Source organism: Clupea harengus, chromosome 11 (genome assembly GCF_900700415.2).
Source record: "Clupea harengus chromosome 11, Ch_v2.0.2, whole genome shotgun sequence".
NCBI classification, from domain to species: domain Eukaryota; kingdom Metazoa; phylum Chordata; class Actinopteri; order Clupeiformes; family Clupeidae; genus Clupea; species Clupea harengus.
The window spans coordinates 9,872,033-9,890,352 of NC_045162.1; the positions used below are offsets into that span (position 1 = coordinate 9,872,033).

Genomic DNA, 18,320 nt, shown 5'->3' on the forward strand with positions numbered 1-18,320 from the left:
ACATACGTCAGTCATGGAGCTGACCTTTTCCCGAATAGTAAAGCGCTAGTAAAATCTTCCCTTGTCTGCAGGAGGACATAAAAGAAAAAAAAGACAATATCATGATGAATGATAAAGGTGTTTATTGAAAGTTTCAGCCCAACATGTGTGAAAACCTCTTTCCCAACATTGAGTGAAACATCGTACTGCACTTTCAGTGTCTGGTACAAAAAAGCTATCTTCAGTGGTCTGTGTGTATCATCCTCAAAAACAGAGCTTGTAATTCTGTTTCTCATTTTTCTTTTTCTAGAGAGGGTGTGAGAGAGGAAATGGTCGAGGCAGACATGCTTTTTTCAGATTTTATTTATTTCTCGTATTTCCGAAAAAAGTGCTCTTTATATTTTGCCTAGCAACTGAGCCATTGCATCATGTTCATCATGTTTTGTCTTGGGGCGAGAGCATTTCAGAGAAGGCATCTCTCAAGTCCTTCCTGTCGTCTTAGCGTGGCCCGGCCACTCTTCGGCATTCATGCATTCTGTAGGCACACATGTAAAATATCCCTGCAAAAACAAAATAATAGCTATTAAAAGTAATGCTGATTATATCTGAAGCAAAAAAAAAACCATCAACGAAACCAAAAAATGTATGTCACACACATGGGGAATTGTCTTGCAAATGGGAGACTCCTAAGCTATATCCTTTGTCTACATCTCAGAGAAGCATCTTTTGTTTTGTCGCCACTGACCTGCGAAAAATGTCATGAGCAAGGCAACCCAGCCTAGTATGTAGGACCAGGAGAAGCGCCAGTCCCCAAAGCGCTTCCCCAGGAAGTTGACCGTCACCCCAGTGTAGATGGCCATGGCCAGCAGAACAAAGAGAGCTGAGAAAAGTGTCAACAAAGTGTTATTCACCCACACATTAGTCACAGAGTTAATGAGTAATCAATAGCTAAAGTGTTGATTAGACTGCTTTGAATAGCTGTTGTAATTGTGTGTGTGCGTGTGTGTGTGTGTGTGTGTGTGAGTGAGTGAGTGTGTGTGTGTCTCTGTGTGTGTTTGTGTCTCACTTGAAACGATGAACATGATCATGAACATGAACATGATGTGCAAAGTTTGAAATACTTGGTGTGAAAAGAGATGTACAAATAGCTGTGAATGTGAATATGTGTGAGTGTGTGTGAACATGTGTGAGTGTGTGTGAGTGTGTGTGTGTGTGTGTGTGAGTGAGTGAGTGAGTGAGTGTGTGTGTGAGTGAGTGTGTGTATGTCTCTGTCTGTGTTTGTGTCTCACTTGAAACGAAGAACATAATCCCTGCAGCGAAGGAGCGGTTGAATCTCTCGAAGGCGGAGAAGTGGGCAAAGGAGAGGATGCCAGCGATGATGCCCGCGAAACACGACATGGCGGACAGGATCATGAAAGCCCGGGTGGCATTCCAGTAGGCTGCACAGGTACGAACACAGCAGGAGGGCAAAGAGCACAGCAGGAGGACATAGTCAGAGCGGGCAAAGAGCTCAGCCATAACTCAGAGCCAGATCTCCATACAAATAAACACCATCTCAGTCATGATGATGACAGGACATAAATCATCGACAAGCAGCCTGCGGTCTTCTGCTTTCACAAGTGACCTGAGATTCATTTAGCTGTAAAAGTTGCCTCCAAGGCCAGTTGACAAATTCCCCCATTTCCCACTTCCCCCCACCCCCACCCCCACTGTGTAATTAGCAAGAAGAGCTGATTTGATGCAAGGGATTATGCAGCGGAGCGATACTGAGTTTTCATTTCCACATGAAACAGTTGCTCTCACTCAGTATGCACAATCATGGCCCTCATGGAGCTTTTTGATGTTCATCTGTGTATATTAATAAATGTATAATTCAATACAATGTGTCATTTTATTCCTCCCTTTATTCGATCTATGTAATGCCCAAAAATAGTTCGGGTCACTACACGGTGCCCTTCATGGTACATGATGCCAGTCTGGTAAAGTAGACAGAGGAACAGAGTAGTACAGTGGCATCTGGTGCCTCTTCAAAGTAATATTAAGACTGGGCAACTCTTCTGAGCTTGCATAGACAATGGAAACGGTCAGATCTGCTTGACCAACGCCCTGAAGTCAAATGACTGCCATTTATTTTTTTGGTAAATTAGGTCTCATTCATTGCTTGACTTATGTGCAATATGACAACATAATGAGCGCATAGTGTGGGAAGTGAGTGGGTGGTTTAGTGGAGTGACTGGTGGAAGTGCTCACCGATGCTGTCGGTCTGCATGTAGCACTTTCCGGACATGCAGTATCTCCACAGGCCCTGGTGGGCAAAGCTGCCCGACAGCCGGTACTGCATCCAGTAGTCGGTTGCCGTGGAGACCACCAGCAGGATGTTCCCCACGATGGCGCAAAACAAGCCCCCTCCCATAAAGCTGTACATCCTGAGTGGCGCTGCGGAGGCCGTGGAGCTCTACACACTGGGCGGGAGAGAGGGCAGCCAGGTGGGCACTGAGTGGGCATTGGACGGGTACGAGAGAAGTGCATTGTGCTACAACATGGCAGACAAACGCTAAGTAGCGCGTACATGAAAACTCGATCAGAAATAACATTTTATTTATTTTAGTTAATTTTACTGTTAATTCATTTATTAGTTCATTATTTTTTTCTGTAATGTTTAGCACAAACACAACACACAAATACTAGTGAAAAATATTCCCTGAAGCAGTAGTCCTAAGCGCCATTTTTTTTACTACCATTAAAATGAACATAGGCTACTGAACATGGAACCGGCTTGTCACCTGGTACTAAATCATAGCATAAACAGCAGTGTGAGACCTGTATGATAGACCCAGTCAGCAGTGCGAGACCTGTTTGACAGACCCAGTCAGCAGGCTCACATGAAACAGCAACAGGGGCTACACATGCATAGACAACAAACAGCTGAGTAGGTAGTCAGCACAGGCCTTGACAGCACACACATTAAAAGGTGGTGTATGTGACCAACAAGGCAATGCACAATACAGTGTGTACGCACGCACACACACAGACACAGACACAGACACACACAGACACACAGACACAGACACACACACAGACACAGACACGCACAGACACACAGACAGACACAGACACAGACACAGACACAGACACACAAAGACACACACAGACACACACATACACACATACACTTTCACACACACACACACACACACACACACACACACACACACACACACACACACACACACACACACACACACACACACACACACAAAAGAGAGAGTGTTGTTCCTGTAATACTGAGATGGGATGTGTCAGTTAGGAATCGACATGAGAATTAAATCAAGCCGTGAATGCCTCATTAACTCTTTGAAAACAACTCCTTGGCCTTTTTTTCCTGGAAAAGGAGGCAGAGGGCCGTTGATGACATGTTAATTGGCTGGTGTCTGTGATTGGTGCTCAGTCAGTCACATGTCACCTTTAGTGAGATCACCATTCACTGTACAGAAGAATATATGCAGTGAAATGATTAATATATCTGCAGAAAAGTCACTATAATACTCATAAGGAACAATAATATACCATTTAGTTTATGCATTCCTGGATTGTTGGGCTCCAAATAAACACAGAGTGCAGAGTGTGAGCATGAGCAACACTGTGCACACAAGAAAACAATGAGTCCACCAAATCACTGCACAGTGACACAGAAGAATGGATGCCTTTTTAAAACGCACAGTCGGCCATGTTGTTGTTACCATGGAAATCTATTGTTAGCACTGATGTTTTGTGGCCTGCAAGCAGTATGCTTTCAGTAGGCTATGTTATGTTTTACAGATACGCCCTGTAGATAAGAGCTGTGAAAAATGACAAGATTCTGCTGAATAGTCCTGGTTCAGATCAGAAATTTCAGCACAGCACTAAACAGTTACATCAGGTCACATTTTATTTGGATGTTCCCCTATAAACTATCTACAGATGCTCAGATTATAAACACACTTTATTTGGATGGCCCCCTATAGACTATCTACAGATGCTCAGATTATAAACACACTTTATTTGGATGGCCCCCTATAGACTATCTACAGATGCTCAGATTATAAACAAACTTTATTTGGATGTTCCCCTATAGACTATCTACAGATGCTCAGATTATAACCACACTTTATTTGGATGTTCCCCTATAGACTATCCACAGATGCTCAGATTATAAACAAACTATCTGTTGAAACTCTGTTAACCACAATTTATGGTTAAGGCTAGGGTTAGGGGTGGGGTTTGGTTACGGTGATGTTCAGTAAACAATTAGAAAGACTGAACTTGAATTTCAACAAACCATCTGTAAAGTCTCTGTAGGCGGACTATCCAAGTAAAGTGTTACTGTAAATCATATTTGACCTTATTACAAGGCTATCAGCAGTGTTAAAATATAAACCAAGCCTAACTGATAACACCAAGCGTAAATTGCACTGAATATACACCTTGAGAAAAGGCAAATGATATACATTCAAACATTGTAATTAATTGATGAAGACTACAATTTGTCTGTGACTATAATCTATTACTGTGGTCAAGTTGTGTCCTGTACTGACGTCACACAAAATCTAGATCTGAAACCACACAGATATCTGTCCTAATGATGCCTTGACCTGCATTATAATCGGAATGGTAAATTCCCATGACAGCCCTCTGGTGTTATATGTGCTATTTCCATGACGGACACGTACACAGGGAAATGGCTGAAGATTACCTCAGCGAGTCACACGCTACACTGAGACACATGTGCTGATTTCCTCTGATGCCCCATTTATTGACTCAAAAGATGAAAAGAATTGTTAAAAGAAATTAACCCGAAATAGAAAAACATGAAAAGTTTAATAACCTGGCCCATTTGTATTTTCTTTTTCTTTTCATTTTTATGTACAAAAGAAGCCCTTTAATCATTCAGTGACATCTACTTAAGTATTTAGGTAAAGAAGTCTTGACATGTCCTAATTAATTCTTTATTTAACAATTAAAACCCAGACGTGTCCACCGTCACATCCTGTGGAAAAAATGTCAACCACAGCTATCTATCTTACAGTGTGCCCTGAAGGGCGGTGCGAGATGCTTCTTACCTGATTTCTTCAGGATTGAGAAACCCTCTTAAGTATCAACCTTTCCCCAGGGAAGGAGAGAGAGACAGTGCTAGCCCAGAGTGAGTGAAACGTCAAAGAGGACCGCTAGGCTGAATTCCAAAAAGTTATCCCCTCCACTTTTCTGTTGATGGAGGCAAAATCCTTTAAAACAATCGGCAGCGGGGAACAAATGGCCGTAAGCGCGCTGGTGAGCTGGGGGGGGGGCACGTGACTGGGCCTTTCACAGGGGCGCGGGACTGGGGTTGGGGGGGGGTGGAGGTGGGTCATGGGGGAGGGGGTGGGGGGGCTGTGGGGGGTGGGGGATGAGGGGGTGCGAGGGGGACCGGGGCAAGTGAGGGGGTGGGGGGGGGCGGGTTGATGCCCATGGGCCCCTTTTTTGTGTGTTGTTCTCTTTGGCGTTCTGGAACTGTGGATGTGCAGAGGCTTGCAGTACTGGTGTGGTCAAAGCAACATGCTGAAGCACACACTTTCTTTCAGCCACGCCAGGCCCAAACCCACGGCGCCCTGCAAACAGGGATACACTGGTGTATGACCATACGAGGGTACACCTATCTACATGCACAAACACACACACGTGCACACTTACACACACAGAGAGAGTTATGCCAGTACAAATGCACATTAGAACAATGCACAATCATTCTTCAGGGGGAAGCCAAACTGCTCACCAAATACTCACTGTGATGAAAAGCCATCGGTTATTTATTTATTTATTTAGAACTTTCGGTTATTGCACTATAGGCCCAGAGAGGAGTGCCTCAAAAATGTTGTCATGAAAAGCTAGTCCTCACAAAATGGCAAAAAACTGACTGACTGAATTTAATAAAAAAATAAACAAAATAAAAATCTTCAGGTAAAAATCAAGAGGTACACAGGGGCGTCTTTGTGACCTATGTGGAAGGTAGACACCAGAAAACCACAAAACCTTGAAATATAAAGACAGGACTTATTTATCGATCTGTATACGTGCAACAGGGTTTCACGGTCTGTATATTTCTGTTCGTACGTTTAGCCGTTTTCACGACTCACTAAGTTCATGCAGAGTTTATCTATCGACAGTCTATCAACTAATGACCCAGCTGTTTAATATGGGGATGTCAGACTCAGAGACCGCTTCCTGTGAGTTGGAGTCTGAGTTTCCTGTGGCTCGTTTCGGCTCCTGATATGCACTGATAACTGTTTCAACACTTCGGACATGTGAGGTGTGGAGCCAGACATACCTATGCTCTAGATTTCTACTGATGATTTAGCAGGCCGGGTAGACACTGTATTAAAGGGTAGGTGTGGACAAAGAGAGGTCTTCAATTGCACTTGAAACGAGAGAAGGCTTATTTATATATAAATAATGCAAAGTAATAATGTAATTTTATATTCAACAAATGTAATGTGGTTAATTGTTGCATTTCATTCCATGCTTCAGAGGTTAAACGGATAACAGCAGGGAATAAGCAGGGCTCATTTAACCAGCCTTAACATCAGCAGGGCTCATCTAACCAGCCTTAACATCAGCCAGGCTGGGAAAGGTGTGCTGTGCTGTAAATAAAATAGCTGATTTGATAGGGTTGCAGAGTACATTTCTAAGAGTACATTTCTAATTTCTAAGGCTCATTCATTTGAGCTTTAAAACATGTTGTCCCTTTTTTCATTTCATAACATAAACACATAATTGAACTATGTCTCTCATATGTCCATCACATAGGTCAGTCATAAAGTCACCCACAATGCCACCATGTCTGAAGACAACGAGAAGAGGAAGATATGGGCAGAGGAGAATAAAAGTAAAAATGGGACATTTGTGGTCATGCGTTTCGACTGATGGAAAAAGAAAAAGCCAACTCAGTCCCCCATATGAGCATTTCTATGCTCACACAAGCATTACTATGCTCACACTAGCAGTTCTATGCTCACACAAGCATTTCTATGTAAACAACCAATTAGAACAGGAAAACATCAATATACGGACCTATCACATTTGTGGTTATGCATTACGGCTGATGGAAAAAGAAAAAGCCAATTGACTAAAATGATCAGAGACACATTAGCGTCATCAGGCAATTGTGTGAGGACAGACACATGAACTGGTAGCGCGCTAATTTGGAAACAATTAAGAGCCTCTTCTGTGCCTCTTTCTCCTTGGTACAGGAGTGCCTTATTGATTGGCTGAAAAACTCACACGAGTTATGCATCAGTGTGCCAGTCCCATGCTGCTGGTTTTGAAAACTATGAAGGAAAAGCAAACAGTTTGAAATGACCGTTCAGTAGCATACATCATACACCTGCTGAAATGAGCATTCAGTAGCACATAGTGACCATACACCTGTTGAAATGACCATTCAGTAGCACATAGTGATCATACACCTGCTGAAATGACCATTCAGTAGCATACGATCATACACCTGCTGAAAAAGTTGAACAGAAATCAACAATGCCATACAGAAGAGTTCTTAACAACACAATCAACTGATTCAACTAACTTTCTAAAACCTGGAAATCCGGTTTTCTAGTCAAACATTTTGAAGGAGAATAATTTCTGTCATGAATACTGAATGCCTCTCCCCTTCGAGTTACAGGTTATTCAGAATCAAGAGGTCTGTCTTAATCACATGGCCCTTTCTCCACAGACCCGGTCTTTAAATGCTTGATGAGGTCAGGTCAGGTCAGGTCAGGTCATGTATATTCACAGATAATAAGTTCCCTTTCATGCAGTGAAGTTCTGCAAGAACAAGTTCCTACAAATAGATGCATTGTGCAAATAGGAAAAGCATAACACAGCAGTATGACTATAATGACCAGTAAAACTATGACCATTTGCATGGGTATGTTACAGCAGTGTGAGAAATAAGCATATGAAGTATGTATACACTATTATCAGGTGTATGGACAAATACATAACACAAAGCATGATATCCAGAGTTATATGAGGTGTAATAGAAATCATAATCTAATACCATGGCAAAATTACAAAAATCAAGGACTCGTACAATGACACATTTGTGAAGATCCAACTACCAAATTACAGCTACTCTCTAAAGGATTGCATGATTCAATTTTCAAGTAATGTAAATAAATCAGAACCTATTTTTTGGTTGAAAATTGAATAGTTTTTTTTACAAACCAGGACTGAACTAATGGTTTTTGTAATATATATATTTTTTAAACTTTTTTCACAGTTAAGCACAACAGTAAGTCTGATCAAAACCTGAGGTAATTGTATTGTCATCTGAAATATCTCATCTCTGATCCCATAGTCAAAATTAAAGAAAGATTTAGCAAGCTAACCAACACCCTTTGCACAGCGCTCCTGACCATGAGCATTGCCTCAACATTCACAGTAAGCTATTCACTCTCCACTGGAGGTGAACCCTTCATCCCGATGTAGTTTTACAGGTTCACAATAAGGCAAACAGGAGGCTGTGCAAAACCCTTTCTACTACTTTATAACTGAGGATGTAGGAAGCGAATAGCACGTACAAGCTGAGTGGACGTGGCCATAAGCAGCATTCTGCGAACACTTCAGGCCACACGTTCACACAGGAAGTGTGGTTGATGTTAGTCAGAGCCTAGCCTGTGTGACACAAGGGGGGTCACATCATGAGAAGTATGCTGTTTCGGTTGCTTCTAGGACCTATAACCTAGAATCTAGGTTGAATTATACTGTAACAGTGAAAGCATGAGGTGGAGGCTCCTTCTAGAACTTTCAGATTTATAATTTTTCCGGAATTGAAATAACATCCACGTGCACAAAACCCTCTGATGAGGTGTGATTGGACTCCGAGTCCGTGAGGTAGTTAGTACTGCCCAGGTGGTGCTATTACAAACTGTGTAACTGTCAGTAGGTTTGATTCCCAAGGACATCAAATGCTGATGAAAATGTGTCCCTGTGCAAGAAGTTACTTTAGATAAAAGGTGCTGCTCAAGGAGGAACTGTAGCCAGAGAAGTCATATCTGCCTACACTCACACCAATGAGACCGTTCTGCATAACAAACCATAAACTGTAGTTTCGTTTCAAATTCCTCTAGCTGTATTTGTCATTTTTTACATGATGGTACATGATGATCTACTATCCTAAATGATGTTTTCCTGTTACAATTTTGAGTAAATTTGCAATGTGAGATCATTGACATTCACTCCACAGTAACAGCGCCCTCTAGTGATTACAATGATTCGTACAGAACTGCATACATGTGTATATTGGACATGTAATTCAGCCTCCTTTATCCAACATTTCTCTCATCAGTAGTACCTTACCAATAAGTTTACCAAGGTATGCCAAGTTGCCAAGGAAACTGAGCAAAACAATGATTAAAGCAGACACATACAGCTTAAATTCCATTAGCAATTAATGTATCTATTTACATGTCACTTAAGTTGCTAAGATATCCAACAGACAATCAGTGGTCATCAATTCATGGAAGAAATAGAATGAAACCTAAATACTACACTGATAATCATCAGAAATTATTCTAATTATTTGGTATGTATCTGCTTGGATATGCTTTAAATGAACAGTAGAATTAATATATCATGCCTTAATCATGTAGGTAGACCTACAATAGTCTCATACAGGACTTGAATTTTATTAAGCTGTAGTAATGCATGGTATTTTTTCTCTGACCACGCCCCATATATTGATATATCACTTGTGGAGTGTTTTTTTTTTTATACAAAAGCATTGTCAACTTTCGTGTCAAATGATTTCCCCCCATTCAACTGAGTAACCCAGATGCGTTTCTGATGACAGGACAAATACAGTCCCACAGACGTCCCATTTACAATCAGCCTTGATGCTGTGCTACTGCTCAAAGCTAACTCTATGGTTTCCTACAGCACCAGCGCTGTTCCCACCCCACATCTGCAAGAAGCTCTTCAGACAGACGCCTCTGAAAGGGCACTGTGTTGCATTGCTGATCCTAATGGTTCACAACATATCAGTTGCTCGCCATACCCCAGTTAAGAGTTTGGTCTGGATGATCTTTGGACACACTTTTACTGGTCATAAAATTTATTTTTGCACATATGAATATATTTACATACTTTTAAGATTAAAATGAATCAAAAATCAGATAGTAAACACGAACATAAAACATGTCATAGTCACAATGACGAGCACACCGCCAGAGAGGCATGTCTGGTTTGGCATCTAAAAAGCCCTGGAAGTTTTGCATCCAATCACACAGATTATAACCTTGCATTTTGAGGTTTTGCATCCAATCACACAGATTATAACCTTGCATGTTGAGGTTTTGCATCCAATCACACAGATTATAACCTTGCATGTTGAGCTCCTATGTGGCTTCTAAGCGGTACAAAACCAATGTCAACATAAATATGAAGCATAAATATTGCAAAAGCCTTTGTAAAATATTGTTTTAAAAAAATCACTATAAAAAGCAGAAAAGAAAGCCAGTCTGTTTCATACAGTGGTAGCCATCCTCACAGGGGGAACCTCAAAGGGCAGGGGGCCAGAGCGCCCAGCGGCAGGAGGCTAGAGAGGAGAGGAGAGGAGAGGAGAGGAGGAGAGGAATTCAACTTTTGTTTTGAAAATCCAACACACAAATGTTCATTAGTACCAAGAGTTGAGAGTTCATGCATCAGGGTTGGGAAGGTTACTTGAAATGTAAAAGGTTACAGATTACTAGCTGGCCTGTTAAAAATGTAATAAGTAATGTAACTATTTTAATAACTTCATCAAAGTAATGCAACTTATTTCACGTAATTACTTTCAATTACTTTTTGATTGGCAAACGAGAGTAGGTGCAAATTCAAACAAGAGAACCAATCAAAAACAATGCTCAAAATTTGAATGGAGCAGAGGTGAAAATGTAATGTTCTACATATAAGCTTTAAAGCTTTTTACAGAAAAGATAAATCACCGATATTTTGATTAGTAATTGTTATTTAATTACATATTTCTTCTCAGCAACAGTAACGGATGACAATTACATTTACCTTGTTATTTAATTACGTAATTCTGTTACATATAACTAGTTCCTCCCCAACCCTGCTCATTACCTGGTGGAGGCTGTAGTCTGGTGGCATTTTCAAACCACCTGTTAAAAGTAGGTGGGGTAAGGTGAGGGTTGTCACAGCCTAGGAGAGAAAGTCAAGAAGTTACAACTTAAGGAAAAATAATATATCATAATTTTAAAAAGTCTGCATATCGTAAATCCATATTAAGAAAACTAATATTCCCAAATGTCTAATAAAAGGAACACGTGAAAAACTGAATAAACAAGAGTTCCATAACAGTAGGTTTGCGCTGGTCCATTACCTTCTCCACTGCCCTGGAAACAGGATATCTTGCTTCCCTCTCTGTGAAACGGACGTGAAGCAGCAATGCAATGTCAATATGAAAATAGAAGTTGTTTAAATAAAAAAAATAAAAAATAAATAAAAAATAAAAAACTGATTCCATTCAACATTAGCCTTCTCGAATTATGAAACAATTATGATGCAGCGGGGTGTTATTAAGGATAAAGCAAGCATTCCTGAGTATTATTGAGGTAATCCAATGAAAACCACCTAATTTCAATAATAAGTGAAAACCTACTTCTCTTCTTGTGGTAAAAGACACAGGGGAAGACAAGGCAGAGGATCAGCAGGACCAGTAGACCGCAGGGAATCCCAGCCGCAAGGCCAGCGATGGCTGGTCCACTCAGGCCCCCACCTAACACAGAGCCCCCCCACACACACACACACACACACACCACATACTCTTACACTAGGGCTGCACCACAGGGCCCGTCCTCTCTGTGTTGCAAACTTTCTTTAAATTATTCGAGACATGAACAAATCCTAAAGGGCCTGATGAGTCCTGACGAGTCGCTGGTTGTTATTATTATGAACCTGAAATGAGGCCGGATATGAACCGGCTTTTTTCCTCATGCATGTAACGTGAAGATGTAACTCCAACTACAGTAGGACACTCAGATCCGTGATCAATAAGCTGACATACATAGTTCAATTCAATTCAATTCATTTTTGGGAGAGTAAAAAAAAAAAAAAAAAAAAGCTAAACTGATTAACATTTCCTGTGTAATTTCAATGTGTCATGTCGTTACCATACTTCAGCAGACATGATTATGGGGCAAGGGGGGGCCTTAGCTCTGTGCTCCCTAAAGCTCACCTGGCCCAGTGACCACCTCCTCTGTGCTCCCTAAAGCTCACCTGGCCCAGTGACCACCTCCTCTGTGCTCCCTAAAGCTCACCTGGCCCAGTGACCACCTCCTCTGATGGCTGCCCAGCACGTCTGCCTGCTATGGGGACGACCCGAAAGAGGTATCTTAATTTGGGGTCCAGTCCTGAGATGTCTGCGCTTCTTGAGGAGGCGCCCTTCACCTGGATGGTGCCGTAACCCTTCTTTGCTCGGCCGCTGTGGCTAACAGTTTTGTTGGTGGACGGGTCAGAAAGGTCAGGCCCCTTCATCTGGATATCAAAACCTGAAAGGGGGCATAACAAGGGGTGAGCATCTTCTGTGTGAAGCAGTGAAAGGTGTAGACATATTAGTCTACTATTTATTAAGTGGAGCAAACGCCAACACAAACAGCCAGAAGAACACAAAACCTTAAAAAAGAAGGATAGTTTTGAAAGACACCTAAATATATATATACAGGGCTGTCAGTCAAGAAAAATGCTACCTTCAGCACTGATGAGGCCATCAAGAATAGCAAAGAATGTGACTTCTAAATGTTGCTTAAATAGTGCAAAGGTCATCAGTATGTCTGACATCCCCAGTTAGAAACTGTGCTGGTATAAATCGGGAAGACGCTGCAGAGCCAACCACAATATGACGTCATAGCTAGAGGTTTCAGTTCCACTTGTATAAAAATAAAATAAAAAAACCCACATGAACGTGAGGGCCATTCTCAGCCTCTGCCTCTGTGTCGAGCAGTTCACAGTAATGTTTACATGAACGTGAGGGCCAGTCTCAGCCTCTGGCTCTGTGTCGGGGACTTCACAGTAATGTTTACACCCCTATTTCACATGTTTGGGATTCGGCCTCTTGTGCTGACTGACTCCACACCTCGCCGCTCTCTCAGGGACTCTGGGTGTGTTTACTGTACACCTCAGCTTGGGAAAGTACGCATCACGGCTCACCACTCCTCGTACCGTCTACCAGTACCGCATGCTGGTGTATCCCTCTAACACATCTTCCAAGAGTTTCAGAAAGCACAGCCCGATTGGAACCAATTCAATTAAATACTAGGGACACATTGATGTCTACAGTCTTGCTGCAGATCTTGTATAGCCAGTGACAGTGACTTGGAATGGCTTATGCTTAAGTTTGTGTTCTACCTGTTACTATAGCTGTAGATGGAACCTCCCAAGTGAGTGTAATTACTGTTCCTTCCTCGTTTGGGAAAAGACTTACTTCTGAAATGGCAGGACCTGAAGGAAGGAAGGAAGATGAAAAGAAAAAGAAAGATAACAAGGAGAAACATGCTTTCACTATAGTTATTTGTATTTCTTGTAAACAATCTGCAAGGCTGTATAGATTAATGACGTGTTAATGGCGTTTGTTGTCAAAATAAGTAATCACATGTATTATTGGCTTAGAGAATAAAATGACAGACAACAGGGAATGAAATATACATTCTCTATCCATATGTGAGGTGATCACTATAGTCATGTTGTTGGTGTAATACCTGATAGTTTGGTATCTCTACTTTGGCTGCCTAAAGGGTTAACAGCAGTGCATTTGTAGGTGTGAAGGCCAGCGGTACTGATGTTGAAGTTGACAATGTGGAGCCAGGTGGTGTCATCGCTGATCTCATGGCCACTCAGAGAGCTCACATTCTGCCCAGACCTGGCCCAGGTCACTGTGGCGTCGGGCACGGCTTCAGCGAGACATCTGATGCTCGCCACCAGCTTCCCATTGTCATTCACTGTGGCTGACACAGAGGGAAGAAAACCTGCTGTTCTGCCTTCAAAAACAGAAAGAAAAGCAAAATTGACGGCAACTTGTAAAAAAAAAAAAGAAAAAAAAGAGGAAGCGTGTTCTGGGACCGGGCGTTTCTCTTTAACAGCATTAAATATAAAAAAATAAAAAAATAGAATAAGGAAGAGAAAGAAGGGTCAAAACTTGCGTGCAGTGATATTGCACTGGCTCTGGTGAACAGGGTGGTGGATGAGGCACGACACCTCCTTCCCATCTAAGCTCCGGGGGTCATCCACGGTCACGTTGAGCTCCCCGACCGCAGTGCTGGCAGTGCTCAAATCTGGGAAAGACAGCTGTGCCTCAGGGGTGCCCCCTGGCCACCAGCAGCGGTAGCGCAGCGCCGAGCTCCCATCCACGGCGTGAACGGAACACGCAGGGCCGCCCGCAGGGCTCTCTGCGGAGCCGAGGGAGGCAGAAAATTGAACACCGCTGTGGAACTGCAGAGATTGCTTCTGTACTTTGTGAAAAAAACTCTCTCTCTCTCTCTCTCTCTCTCTCAGCAATGATGATACAGCCCATTTACTCAGCACTGGATGAGCCTGCCAGCTGGCAAAATTGCTTGATACAGCTAGAAGCTATGCGTCAACATAATATGAATATACTGCTCTCACCATGCATGCCGCATAATCATACGTCACTCTAAATGTAAACCAGTGAAGCCTTTGAGACAATCATTTGTACCACAGCTGCTGAAATATATGCTCTTAATAAAGACTAAATAGTGAAGACCTACCATAGATGTTAACAGTGACACTCATGTTCAGCTGTGCTCCAGTTTTGTCGTTCTTCAGCAGGCAGGTGTAATCTCCGCTCTGGTTGGTCTGGGCATTGGTGATGCGAAGCGTCCCTGGCTGGGAACCGGGAACGGCCTGTCCCATGAAAGCCCAGGACACGGAGGGCAAGGGCTCCCCTCGTGCCCCGCAGGAGAGCGACAGAGACTCCCCCACAACAAAGAAGTCTTTTGTTGGACGTACATCCAGCGCGGGCTGGTCTGGCCCATCTGAGGGAAACCAGAGATTCAGACAGATCTGCTAGCGCACTTTATTAAAAGCCATCCTGGATGTATCCAATAGCTAAAGACACCAGGGAGCCTGAGTGTGAGTGAGGAGAGAGAGACAGAGACAGAGACAGAGACAGAGACAGAGAGAGAGAGATAAGGGATGGAGTGTTGGAGTGCAGTGTGGCTAAACAGCACATGTGAGTGCAAACAAAACATGCTGGAGAGTAGGTGGAGTGGTTGGCCTGAGGCGGAAAATGAGGAAATGGAATTTAAATTGCGGCTGTTTTTATGAGGATAAAAATTAGAAATTGATCTGAGGAAAGAAACGCAATTCAACCACTGCTCATGGGGGGTGTGTGTGTGTGTGTGTGTGTCACTGACAGCCCAAACAGAGTCAAATTAAAGCAAGCAGTTGTAGCAAATGAACAAAAAGAGAACTTGTGAATCATGCGTGGATCAATGTGAAGCCGGAGGGACATGTATAGCACAGCGATTCTAACAGACACAACAAGCCACTTGGAAGCATGAATCCCTGTCTAGCTCACTTACACAAAACAGTGACGTTTCTTTCGAAGGTTCTGAAGCTGAACGGGTTCTCAAGGGCGACGTTGTAGAGGCCTGTGTCTTTTCGGTTTGGCTGAATGATGGAAAGGTTCTTCCCACTCATTGAGTAGTGAGGACCATTCTGTAGTTCTTTCCCATTGAGAAACCACTGCACCTCTTCAGCCTCTCCTTTAAAGGTTGTGTAATACAAAGTGAAGTTTCCACTGCCTTCAACAGCATTGTTTGGCCATGCATGCAATGAGACTCCTTCAATTATGTCTGTGAAAAATCAAAACAATAAAAAGGTGATCGGAAATAACACTCCCTTGTACATCGCTTTGGACAAAGGCGTCTGCTAAATGACTAAATGTAAATGGAACACAAACAACAACAAAAAATGTGAAAAAGGCATCTAGAAACTTAAGATATACATTGCACTAATCATGAAAGGGGACGTGATTAAACAATAATAGTAATAATAGTTCTTTAATAGTGTGCTTTGATCTTACCGTAAACCATGAGGGTGAATGAGGCTTCACCCTGCCCTGCCCCCACCTTCACCACAATGACGTTATAGATTCCACTGTACTCAAGGGTCACATTGCTGAATGACAGAGACCCATCCTCCTTCAGCACCAGAACATCTTTATACTGAGGATCGATTTGGGGAGGCACGCCATTGTCAACAGTCCTAGTGGCAATGGAGATGCCATCTTTCCACCAGGACACCTGTGGTTCTGTTACAGTGTAGGTAATGCCAAGGGTCAGATTTGTGCCAACCAGGGCTTTGACCAATGAGGGGCCAGTAGGCTTGACTGATGGCTCACACTCTGTATAAAGACAGCAGGATTTTGAAAAAAATTAGTTAAAAAAATACACAGGGCTCATTACTTCCTCTTAGTTTCTTGTCTGTAGTATGGCCTACTTAAAACGGTCTTTATTACTGAGACTATCACAGGTTTAAGACAGCTGTTGGATGAAATACCCTAAAAAGTTCTCTGTATCATGAAAATTGGGTGAAATTGACAAAGCTATAAACACCAAACAACAAAGGTAAAACGGCCACCAAGTCAAATATCAATCAAATCTGAACACTAATCCTCGATGCAGACCAACTAAGTGCCACAAAACACGTGTTGCGTCTTCAGAATATTATAGGGTTAGGTAGGAAACAGGAACATGGCTTCTCTTTAAATCTAGCGCATGAATGTATATGACTACAACAGAGACTAAAACCAATTCGATACAACAGTAGGACAAATAATACAATGAGTCTGACCTCTAACTATGAAAATCAGAAGTAGTCCAAAAAAAGTGCGGCGAAATTCGACGTTGTTGAAGACTGACATTTCCCAAGAGTCCCAAGCGAAAAAACACCGTTGATATTCTTAAAATTGTACTATTTCTCTTCAGGCAAGCAATAACCAAGTCGAACTCCAGTTCGTTTTATTTCTCCCTTCTTCGTCCTTGGGAAATCAGACGAACTAAGGGATAGTATTACAACAGCCACTCCTCTGTTGATGGTAGCAGACTCTTTCTAGACAGAGGTCGGTGTCAGCATTTGCCAAGTGGAACTCACCTGTGCGCGCATGAATGTCACTTTAAATGGACAAGTGAAAGATCACGCCTTATTTAGTTTCCCAGTCCACAGTAACATAGCCTATTCAACGCGGGTATCAGTCCATCGGTTACAATCATGTCTGTAGTACTGTGTGTGTCTGTATGTTTAACACGATATCTTCTCTTGAATGACTTAACAGCACGCCAGGCCCAAAAAATAAGTTTTCCCCTAATTTGTGTTTGATTGCTCTTTTCTCTCTCAGTCTTTCACTGATTCGACCCCAGGTGACTGAGAGCTGCTCTCTGAGGAATGGCCAGAGTGGTCAGAGTACTCATTCATTCAAAGCTGTAAAAACAACATGGTACCTTCAGCACCTCCTGCAGTTAGACATGCCCGCATGAATGGCATGAAAGGCAAGAGATATATCCACGATTCAATGAAATTGTGATGAAATATATACTGTACTTTAGGTGTATACCATGGCTGGTTGGCTTATGAACATTGCTGAATTTGGATGATACTGTATAAAATAAAACGAAAGACAAGCAGTTTTGTTCTTTGCTTTCTGTAAATCTTCCATTTTAGGACTTTACAGACTGGCTTATCTTCACAATCCTGATTGTGAAATTGCCAAAAAATCGCCCACCGATATGCACCAATGCATATAAAGTGGTGTAATATTTGCAGATCACAAGCTGCTCGTCTATCATGTCCTTTCTCCTTAGCGCAGTGCTTGAGGAGGTAATGTGATTAAATGTGCGCATTATTTCTGAACGTTTACTTCATTAACAGACACAAAAGACAATCTTCACAGGACTCCAAGCCTTCAAGACAAATAGAACACGGACTGATGAGAACGTAATTAATTTGTGAAACATTTTAAATTCCTGGTATCACTGGTTATTAATCTCCATTTCACATTCGTTGGTAAAAAATGAAGCTTGTTAACGAGAAACTAAATACTCTTGGATTAGTTCAATAAATCCTTATTTTAATAGCAGCAGCTCTTCTTTACAAAGTACATACATTGATACACAGAGAACCTGGCACCTTGATATTATATTTCTTTGAGAAAATTTAATTGAGAAATTATTGTATTCTCATTGTGTATTATTCATCTTCCTCAAATGTTATCTCTTCCTAAATCCTCTCACAGACTTCACCTTCCAGCACCACAG

General features: G+C 42.1%; 2 protein-coding genes across 2 annotated transcripts; both read right to left on the reverse strand.

Moving 5' to 3' along the window:
- Positions 1 to 78: 78 nt before the first annotated feature.
- lim2.5 (lens intrinsic membrane protein 2.5) lies at positions 79 to 2,410 on the reverse strand. The gene is made up of 4 exons (XM_031576615.2): positions 2,230 to 2,410; positions 1,269 to 1,418; positions 725 to 859; positions 79 to 539 (listed from the first exon to the last, which is right to left on the reverse strand). Exons 1-4 carry the CDS (start codon positions 2,402 to 2,404, stop codon positions 478 to 480), a joined length of 522 nt encoding a protein of 173 aa, XP_031432475.1. The 5' UTR covers positions 2,405 to 2,410; the 3' UTR covers positions 79 to 477.
- Positions 2,411 to 10,084: 7,674 nt separating this feature from the next.
- On the reverse strand, positions 10,085 to 17,484 carry vsig10l (V-set and immunoglobulin domain containing 10 like). The gene is made up of 12 exons (XM_012829114.3): positions 16,861 to 17,484; positions 16,091 to 16,411; positions 15,588 to 15,860; positions 14,772 to 15,038; positions 14,187 to 14,432; positions 13,746 to 14,024; positions 13,396 to 13,488; positions 12,309 to 12,539; positions 11,651 to 11,767; positions 11,372 to 11,412; positions 11,113 to 11,190; positions 10,085 to 10,585 (listed from the first exon to the last, which is right to left on the reverse strand). Exons 1-12 carry the CDS (start codon positions 16,928 to 16,930, stop codon positions 10,514 to 10,516), a joined length of 2,088 nt encoding a protein of 695 aa, XP_012684568.1. The 5' UTR covers positions 16,931 to 17,484; the 3' UTR covers positions 10,085 to 10,513.
- Between the last annotated feature and the right edge of the window lie 836 nt (positions 17,485 to 18,320).